Raw genomic sequence first — 10945 nt, 5'->3', positions numbered from 1 at the left:
TTTTAGTTTTTGATCTTTTTTAAAAAAAAAAAAAAAAAAAAAAACTCTACTCAAAAGTTCATTCTACTCAGAAAGTGTCCTTTTTCTTTACAATGTACCTAGATCTGTTGGTGGGTTTAAAATAGGTCTACACAGTTTGAGGTGGCATGATATGCATTGCTGAATTTTTCTGTTACTAATGGATGCATCTTTCCCCCCTGCCTTGTTTTCTGCATCCCATAATCAAACTTATTTTGACCCAATAGAGAGTACAGATGTTAGGTTTACTATTGTGTGGTAAAAGAATAGGATAACACAACTTACTATTTCAACTGTTATATTTCTTGTTTTTCTTACACATTTGCCAATAAACTACAACTATTACTATTAACTGGGACATGGACCTTGAGACCAAATAGAGATTTTCATTGTATCCTTATGACTTTATGGAAGACTAAGGGGTCTATTCACGAAGCAGCCGAAGGATCTGACCGTAGCTTCGGCTGATCCTTCAGCTAGCTTCGGCCCCAGGACTCCTTCGGTTCAGTAGAACTGAAGGTCTGCTGTATGGGCTATTCACTATAGCCCGTACAGCACCCGAAGTCGGGCGGGTGTCTCAGTCGAGCCGAAGGAATATGCTTCGGCCCGACTGAGCCAAGGTGAAAGCCGATGTTGGCCCGAGCGGCTTTCTGACGGCTGGCTCCGGCCACTTGCAGAGAGATCAGCGTCCCTGGTTACCAGCTAACCAGCGACACTGATCTCCAGACATCCTAACTCTCCCCGGCGCTCCGGGAGTCTCTCGCTCCCAGCCGACCAGGAGAGAAACACTGCTTTTTCTTTTTTATTCTGACACGGAGCCGTTGGCTGGCGTCACAATAAAATATATATATATATATATTTTTCACCATAGGAATGCCTTGCTAGATTGCTATTGGCTATTTCAATTTGCAATAGCCAATAGCAAACGAGCTATACCACCCGCCCACTGCTGCAGTTCTCCATCAGGTCCCCACTAGTGATTGACAGCAGCAGAAGGCGGGTGCAGTAGCTAATTTGCAATAGCCAATAGGAATCTAGCAATGCATTCCTATGGCGAAAATGTTTTTTTTTTTTCCCTTTTTTTGACGGCAGCAGAACTGCCTGTCACTGCTAGCTCCGCACAATCGTTTTCTATTTATTTTTTTGTACTTTGTAAACTTTTTCTGTTCTGCTCGGTACCACAGAGGGACCGAGTAGAACACCTGAGACGAATGCCGCTTCGTGGCATTGGGCTATTCACTCACCGCTGTTCGGCATCTATAAGAACAGACCGAACCGCAGCGAGTAGCCTGCCGGAGGTTCAGCTTAGCCGATCCAGATGTTGGATCGGCTGTGTCGAACTCCTTCTGCACTTCGGGTCGGCCTAACATGCTGAACATGTTCGGCCGACCCGAAGCCACGCAAAGCCACCCGGTGTACGGCTGATTTCAGCCGATATATGGCTGAAATCAGCCGTACCAGCCTGAAGTGAATAGCCGAACAGCGTTCGGATCACTTTGCTAAGGTCTGTCATTCACTCGGCTGCCTACAGCAGCTTTGTGAATAGACCCCTAAGGTTTTTGGCCTTGGGCACCTTTCTGTTATCAAAATTCCTCTTCAAATAACAAAATTCTAAAGTAGAATATTAGGCTATAAGTCCATGAGATGAAACTGCATTGCAGCTGGGTCATATAGGAAGAAGGATCTGAAGCGTGCAAGTAGGTCAACAGCTAAATGGCTTAAGTAATGGCATGGCCTCAATTCAGTTGATGTTGTGACAGGACCTGAAAAGAACTGGTAATGCTCAACAGCCTGCAAATGTTGCTGAGCTAATGCAGTTCTGCATAGAGCTATAAACCTAAATTCCTTCAAAGTGGTGTGGGGTCAGTGGCATTTAGTTGTTTTAGTGACTAAAGGTATATATAACTTATTACTGACCTTAAAGGATAAATTACAATTTTACACCTGTGAGTGCAGATTTACGTATTCAAATGAATTGAAATGTTTGTTATAAATACTACCATATAACCAGCATGTTAGCAAGAATGCACTGTGACTTTAATCCTGTAACACTAACTTTGAAGACTGTGTTATACACACCGCATGCTGAACTTTAAATGGCTATATCAACCCACTATTGGGTCACCAGGGAACTATTCTACTCACCTCAGTTAAGGGGCATTTAACAGTAATAGTAAAAAGTAACAGAGGAGTCACATGCAAGCAAAAACACTATTTATAATTCATTGTACATGATTGGTATTCACTTTGCTAAGTAAACAGCCCCTTTTCCTATACCCCAATGCTTTTTAAAGCTGCCTTGTCTGTATACCATATCTCTACTGCCATGGCACACCCTCAGCACTGCTATGATTGCTGCCTAATCTTGTACATATCACATGATCACTTTCCATCTCCATCACTGTACATGAATTAAAGGCCACTGATCAGTTCTGCTGAGAATTTCCTTTAAACTTGTGCAACATTTCAAAGTATGGATGTGGCCAGGAGCCCTGTGTTTCTGGAACGAGAGAAAATTGGCCACCTGAGATGAGATTCTGACCCTGACTAATGCTGAGAAAAGCACTCAGGTTACTGGTGCAATTATCCTATCATTGTACTAGAGTTAAAAGCTTTTCACATAAAAACATTTACTCCTTAGTAAATGCATGAAAGACACACTACTGTAGGTGCATAGTCGGGTGTGTGGAGTGTCTGTGTCTTTGCTAAGATCATGAGAGGAGAAGTCTAAAATTCTGAAGGAACTCATATGTTTATTTGTACTATTAAACTATTCTGGGTATACCCCGTTGGACTTGTCATCCATCTCTGGGACTGTAATTTTCAATAAAAGGTTGCACTCTCTGAAAAAGAACCAATGTTGCCTGGAACTTGCTTGAAAGTTGCGTTCTATACTGTGTTTTTACATTGTATATTTTACATACATTCCACAGCACTTTAATATGCAGGTATTGTAATTAAAAAAAAACAAAATTACAACATATGCACCATGCAAAGCTGATGTACACATTTTTAGGTCTAGTTTTCACTTCATTGGATAGCATACCTCTCTAGCCTTCAAGTTGCAAGAGATCACTAGTGCTACCTGATATGTTGATGTAATCTTATTTTGGGCCTTGACTCCTGTGAAGAAATCTTGATCTTAGCATATCACTGCATGGAAACATGGAGTGAAATAAGGTTGTCTTTGTATATTTTATATAAAAAAGAACCCTATCGTTAGCTATACATTTTCCATATAACACTAATTACATTGGCAACCTACTGTGTCTCACTGCACGTTATTTATTGTGTGAAATGATGCAGATTTCCGAACTCCCTAATGTTTCTTTGTTTTTGCAGCTTACATTCCTACACCGATCTACTTCGGGGCTGTTATTGATACAACTTGCATGCTTTGGCAGCAGGACTGTGGAGTGCAAGGCTCCTGCTGGGAATACAACGTGACATCATTTCGTTTCGTTTATTTTGGACTGGCAGCTGGTTTGAAATTCTTAGGATTCATTTTTATATTTCTGGCCTGGTATTCCATTAAACACAAAGAAGACCAGTTGCAGAGGAGAAGGTGGCGGGCCTCCCCAATAAGCACAGTCAGTGAGATGATCGGCAACGCGAGAGCTGAGCCAAATTATGAACGGGCCAGATCCTGCCCCTCCTTTGGCGCCAGGGAAGAGCCAAATGAAGACAGTAGCATAGACAAAGGAATCCAACACATAGCACAAACCTATCCTGGGCCTTTCCTGGAAGCAATAAATTCATCCTTCGAGAATTCTCAAGAAGAGACCCCAGCTGATGCATAGTTTGGATAGTCAGAGTCCATTTTCCTGACCAAGTTTAGTATGGCGCCTTGTGCAACACGTGCCTTTTATATGAACTAAATACAAATGGATGAATGATAACATATTTTAATCAGTAGCAACAGGATTGTTGGGGGCTGGTTACCTCAGCAAAATTAATTTTCTCAATTTTTTTTTGTAAGTGGTAAATCTGTGCTCTACCCCTACATTATGCATCTGTACTTGATTAAATGATTCCTAAAGGAGTAAAAATACTGAAATATGGAAGCAGCACATTTGGAATTGAAAGGTCATTGCTCTATGACCTTTGCATATTGGTTGTGAGATTTGGAATATAAAGTTTACCAGTTAGTCATTTTAAAGTGAAAGTCCTGTCTTCTGAAAGTGGTTTCATTCTTTTTTTTTTTGCTTGGAGCTTGAGTGAAAGCAGTTACCTACCCAATATTCCCTGTCTTAAGAAAGAGATCATCAATAGCATTAGAAGCATTGGAGAGGCTAATGCTAGGTATACAGGGCTTAGTTTAAAAGTCGGAAGCCTCAAGTTGTTAGTTTTAAACTGAATCCAGCATCCAAGGGCTCCACAGAGGAGGCTTTTTGTAACGCACAATAGTTATAGCAGATAGGACTGCAGTTTAAAAAAAAGGTTGGCAGATTCACTATGGCTAAGACAATCTTACACTGAATGGGACACAAATGATTGCACTGTGGGACCTTAGCAGACTACCAAGCATGTAGAATAGAAAGTGGATATTTAGTGTGATTCTTTACTCATATATACTGATAAAGGCAGAAAGAACAGTAATTAGATGACTTCATGCTGTGCAACCCTATAGTAATTGGAAATTGTTTTTCATGCAATTAGTGAATGTCCCCATCTGTCTGTGTATGCTGTCACCTCACCTATTTCATCTTTAGAATCTTTTCTGAATATGTTAAAAGTTGAGTCGCCCAGACCGGAATCCATGACAGTGATGGATGTTTAACGTATGGCCTATTTTGTAGATACGTCTCATTGGTAGTGGTGTAGTTCATGATTTATAGAGAGAAATTGTTAATAACTGCAGGCAATCACCATTAGTCCGCTCAAGCCAATGGTTTTTCCCCAAATACAGGTGGAAGATACTCTCTGACTGCAAGGAGAAGATATAAGGACATTAACTCTGTAAAAGGAGTTCTGTTTCAAATGGCAAGATCAGTGATCTCTTCCAAGTGTGCTGTTTCGTATTCACCTGTGTGCTATCAAGTACAGAAGCCATTCGATTGAAAGTAACTATTTGTCAACACACAGCCTTCCAGAAATGGCACAGCTGGCAGTCTTCAGCTTCTAGATGGCCAGGTTGGATACGTTGTGCCAACAACAGGGGATCAACAGGCTGCATTATATATCTGAATGTTTGTCATTGATGCCCGGTGTGCTACATGTAATTAGAAGATACTGTACATGATATGTACATGTATATTAATATGAACTTTACTGTGAGGTATGCTGTAAAGCACAATTGAATTAGCCTAAACTATGCAACTACACTGTGGAGAATTGCATTGGAAGTGTGACAGACATCATACTCATAAATATGCAAGCCATACTAACATCATCTATCAGGCAAGAGTACATAAAACAATAAACTTTTACTGTAGGCATTGATATAGAAACCATTAGCATAGGGTTTTATAAGTACATACTATTTGCTTGGAAGTACATGAACATCTGAATTACTGCATAGGCAGTATACAAAGGCTTAGTTTTAATTTTTTTGTTACTATATGATAACTTTTGTTATTGTTTTTAGTACTCATATACAGGCAGAGGTTTTTAATTTTGTTTGATCAACTTTTTATAAGTGGGTATAGGTGCAAATTGAGTTCAGTATTTACAAGGCCTAGACTAACATATTCACTTCTTTTTCTGAATATGATACATTTTAATTTCCTATGATATATTATAAAATACTTATTTGTCATGCCTTTCTCCAGTGTGCAAAGAAACCCTACTCCCCAGAGTGCACAATGACCCTCCCAAGAGCAGGAAGAATACAGAGTAGGATCCGGACCAGTGTTTTGCACTTCTCTCAGGCCAGATACTTTTCATATTTTTCATGTCAAGCTCTGTTTTTCCTCTCCCTACTGTTGTCATCTACAGATAAACTGTTAGGATGCCTGTAACAGTTTACTTCTCTAGCACTTTGCTTTGAGTTTTTAGCCGTTGCACTAGGTAAGAGACCCAAAGCATGAGTCTGGGTGACAACATCATACCTGAAATGTTAGTGCTAGGGATGCACCGATACCAAGTATTTTGGTGAGTACTCGTACTCGCCCAAATGCTCCGATACCTAGCACGAGTACTTCCTGTATCAGGAAGCTAGCAAATCCGGAAAGCCAGGCACCGTGTAATGACGCAGCGCCCGGCGTCATGCTCCCTCGTCATCTCATGAATCATAATATTAAGAAAGTGACCTTAAAGCATTAGTTTGTATTGCTTTAGAAAAAATTTGACCTGTCCCTTTAAGAAAAAGTATCGGTAATTGGTATCTGCGAGTACTTGATCAAAAGTATCGGTACTCGTACTCGGTCTTAAAAAAGTGGTATCGGTGCATCCCTAGTTAGTGCCATATTAGGTCTGTTCTGATCCAAGAATGTCTCATTAGTCACAGTAGACTTTTTAAAAGTAGGTAGAGCTAATCACTGTTCAGAAAATGGTGACCAGAGCAAAGCACTGTTTTTGTGCAAATTACTATAACTATAGCAACCAATCAATACTGACATTGTTCTGAGTTGAGAAAGAGGGCCACCTTTTAGCGACGTTTCTTTATCACCTATTTTTCTTTGTACTGGATTTTCAAAATGACAAATGCAAAAATGTATAGGTTGGATGAAAGGTTTAGTGTAGAATAACACTTTTGGTAGTTAAGTAGGTCTACACATCAGACCTAAAAGGGGAAAAATTAGGAGGGGCAGAGGGATTTGTTCCTCCATATATAGGGGAGGGTTGGAAGCTATGGGTTACTGCACTTTTCCCTTTGCCCTATGATCTTTGCATTGTTTCTTAAAGCATATTTACATCCCAGATTAAAAATGTAAGAAAATGCAGCTTACCAGTCCTTAGATGTGGTGGCTGCATTAGTATATTTTTAGGCTTTTTTAACACTTGTGATCCTGCCAGTAATACACTTCCTGTCCTAGGATGATAAAACTCACTCAGCATACTGTACTTAAAAAGAAACAGCATTGTCACTATAAGACAGGAAGTGTTTTAGCACTACAGAACACCCCACATCTTCTCATCCCCATAACATCGGTAGAGGCGTTTTTGTGCTGTCTACAGACATTTGTGGCCACACAGTTCTGTAAATCAGGAATTAAATTGATACATCTTGTGTATGTGGCCAGCCATTCATTTACTAATGTTGAAACACAATAAAACAGGCAGTAGGCATCCGATCTATTAACAAGTCACAATATAGTGGGCCTTCACCTTTATAATTTTAAACTAAATCTTTCTTGGTTAATGAAAAAGAAAATCTGGTTGGTTGGTTTGACAGCAACTCTTTTTTGTACCAGGTATCATAGCTTCAGTTTTAATAATCTGATCCATTTTTTTAATTATCTGACAGCATTTCAGAGGGAGGATCGGGTGTCATATTTTAGGGCTTTTTTAGCAAACCTTTTCTATATATAGAGGCTCTCAGGAACCTTGGAGTGAAACTTCAGGTTCTAATCCTTCCCCATCCTATCCAAAACTAGGAAAAATATTTTTGGCTTTAATAATCAATTGCTGGAGAATCTTAAAAGTCATAATTTTTTAGTTATTTAAATTAAGAGCAATTACTTGAACTCAGCTTTTCAGACACTAAAACGTTCTATGATTTTCTCCAAGCCAAACAAGCAGTGTTGCTGCAAGGATGTAAAGTTTCAAAATCTTTTTCGTATTCTAATGGAAAAGAAAGGATATTAAACACACAAAAAAGAAAAAGATTCCCCTTCACTTCCTGTCCCAGAGACAGAGCAGAAAGTGAAAGGAGATCTCTAAAAAGGAAAATAAACTGATGTCTCTATTAGAAGATTTCCAACCTACTCCTGTAACGTTATACTACAAGGTTTTGGATTTTCCATCAAATTCTCTCTTCGGGAAAAAGGTTGATCTCCCCAATTGGCACACAGCTATAAAAACCTGAACGAGGGTTTAATTATTTTTCTGTAGTCAAAAATAAAAAAAGGGTTTGACTATACTTAAAACTTAAATGAAATTAAATTGCACTTGAGTTGATCCGTTAAGAAACTACGGAATGCATTGTTTACTGTTTATTGCCAAATAATGCAATTATCACAAGATCATTGTCCCTCTTAAGATTATACTTGTTGGGCTATAAATGCAGAAATGCTTTTTCCTCTGCAACAAATATTAGAGGATTGGCTGAAAATATCAAACCTGGTGGATGATGATAATTACTTTTTATCTATTTTTCCAAAATGATGAATTATTGTAATTGCTATCACTTGCATTATTTAATTGTCATCAAAAGGTACCAAAAACCATAGAAAAACCAAATAAACCTCGTTGTATGGTAATATTTAATGTTAACAACAAATACCTGACAACAAAGGAATATTATTTTTAAAGAGATAATCGTGCATCCAGTTTGAGATACAGATACGCTTACAGATATGCAGATAAAAACTGAGACTGTGCAATAACATCTAATCTAAGGAAGCAGATAGTGTGAATACAATCAGGTTATGTATGAATACTTTTTGTACTCATCACATATTAAAAGAAAAAAATAGGATAAGGCATGGTTACTGAAAAATGTTGCATGAACAAACATGTATTGTGCTCATTTATTCATTAGAATTAAGTCATCACACTCTAAGTTAGATGTACATGTGATAAATAGATCGGCTATGTTATTTATTAGTATTTCTCATGCTCCAGTGTTAATATAGTTCTCTATTTTGTGTAATATATAGGCTAAGAGATATAGAACATATCACTTAACAAATAGTAAATAAGAGCAAAAATAAATTGTAATATATCCTGTCAGAATTAGCCATCTGCAGAGCTTTATGCTAAAGTAAGAGCAATATATTAAAACTTTGAAAAGATTTTACAACATGTTAAACTGTCTACTTAATAAACAGTGGAGGTAATTGTTTTCTTAGATTCCTACTCAGCCTATAAATTCACATGGAGCTACAGAATTTTTGTGGTTTCACCAATATATTTGTTTAACTAGCAAGTTTGGTTTTAATACACTCAGCAATTCCAGGAATATTAATTAACAAAACAATTACTGCCTTCCCAGTGTGAAAGTGACCAGTCCACTTTAAAGAGACCTTGCACAAAACATTTTAACGGTATCATCTACTGCCCACTTCAAGCTGTGATTCACCTTGGCATTGCCAAGCTAAAAAAACAAAGCAATCTTCCTAGGTTGCCATTTATATTATATATAAATCAGTAATCTCATCCCCTAGACTTACATCTGTTCGCCTGAAGGCTGTGCAGGAAGGATGTATCCAAGAAGCTCTCTTTGTCCACGCTGAGACTACTCAGTCATGGTGAATCCAGAACTCAACACAGAATATGCACGTCATATTGTGGACAAGACAGTGGCACGTGTTTTTATCATAATGAATGGTCTGTATAAAGAAGTGATCATTTTGTACAATGGTTAGCTATGAAACGATTTCCAAAAAAATGGGGTTATCTGTGCTAAAGCCATAGGGGCCTAATAAGAAAGGAATAAGGGATCAGATTAACTTGAGATCTACACTCATAAAAAGGATGCAGGCCCTGGAAGGGTCTGATGTTGTTAAAGGTTTCAAAGATATTTATGATCGTTACTTGATATAGCCAAATGTTGGCTAGATGTGACTATTTCTGTGTCAGAGGTATTTGTATACCTTAGAGGACAACTATGGGTGATTGTCTTCAATAGAAACTTATTGGTCAAGTTGGATTTCCCCAGCTGTTACTAATGCACGCTTCAGTTCAAGATGGTGCCAGGGGTATTTGCTAAGTATAGAAACATACATTGAGCAGTGTGAGTGTACAGCTCTGTTTCGCTATTTATAGTCAGTGTCCACATATCCTCCTCTCATTATCTTGTCCATCAGCTAGGTATACATAGCACATCATATAAGCATCATAGGTTTCTATGATAGTACTCTCTCAGAGCATTGAATGATTGAGATAAGTCTCTAGACTTACATATTAGGTTATTTACAGTATACATTCAAACACTAGGATCACCCTTTATGATATATGTTTTGCTTAGTTCTGAAAGTAACTTCCTGAGATCATATACTACCTGTGAGAATGGTCATTTGTATGGAGCTTTTAGTATGCATTAAATATGGATAGCTTCAGTACAGTGCTCACATGTTGTGTACTGACGGTGGTAGATGTTACGTATGCAATTTGATGTTTTCCTTTACTGTGTCATAAATAGCAGCAGGAAAAGAGTGTAACTATGCTACTTAAGCTGGCTTTTCTACAACAAACCTAGTTTATATGAGTAACCACCAGATCCAACGATGATGTTACTTAGCTGCTACTTATTCAGATTAGCTGGACAAACCTATATTGCACATAATGCAGTCATATAGATGTACAGCTGTCAACTGAAGTCAGGTATTTCAGCTGGAGATGAAGAGAATACCCAAGAATGTGCCACACTAGCACCCCATCGCCCCCATTAATAAGGTAATTTGGTACAATCCACTTTACAGATTTATAATCTAGGAGTTGGTTTGTTACAAATAATTTATAGCGTACTGATGACATGGTTTATTATTGTATGGATACCCAATATTAGTTTGTATAGGTGGAAGGGGTAAACCTCTGCTATGTTTTTATTACAGTCTGTGCCCTCAATGGGTAAATTCATTATAACTATAACAAATAGTGATGGGAAATCCAGTGTTTTACAGATGTCACCAGAACAAGAGGTGAGGAGAAATCTACTTATTGGAAGACCTGTTCTGGTAACAATTGTCCAGAGGAAATTTCATTGTAATTTGAAGCGATTTTCCCTCACTATATTCTGTGTCTCTGAGAAAGGAAGTGAAGGGAAATCAACCAGCACAACACAGACACCAAAAAACAAAAAGAAGGCAAATACATGACAGGG

General features: G+C 38.3%; 1 protein-coding gene across 1 annotated transcript in view; it reads left to right on the top strand.

Annotated features, from left to right (window-relative positions):
• The window catches only part of SLCO5A1 (solute carrier organic anion transporter family member 5A1), a 78435-nt gene extending 74523 nt beyond the window's left edge, over nucleotides 1-3912 (top strand). Inside the window, exon 9 of the mRNA XM_018568523.1 lies at nucleotides 3361-3912. Coding sequence (XP_018424025.1) covers nucleotides 3361-3818 — 458 coding nt within the window. The 3' untranslated portion in view covers nucleotides 3819-3912. The remainder of the gene's footprint in view (nucleotides 1-3360) is intronic.
• Nucleotides 3913-10945: the final 7033 nt, after the last annotated feature.

Source organism: Nanorana parkeri, unplaced genomic scaffold (genome assembly GCF_000935625.1).
Source record: "Nanorana parkeri isolate BGI_ZX_2015 unplaced genomic scaffold, ASM93562v1 scaffold1202, whole genome shotgun sequence".
Lineage (NCBI taxonomy): Eukaryota > Metazoa > Chordata > Amphibia > Anura > Dicroglossidae > Nanorana > Nanorana parkeri.
This window is presented reverse-complemented; position numbering and strand designations above follow the sequence as displayed.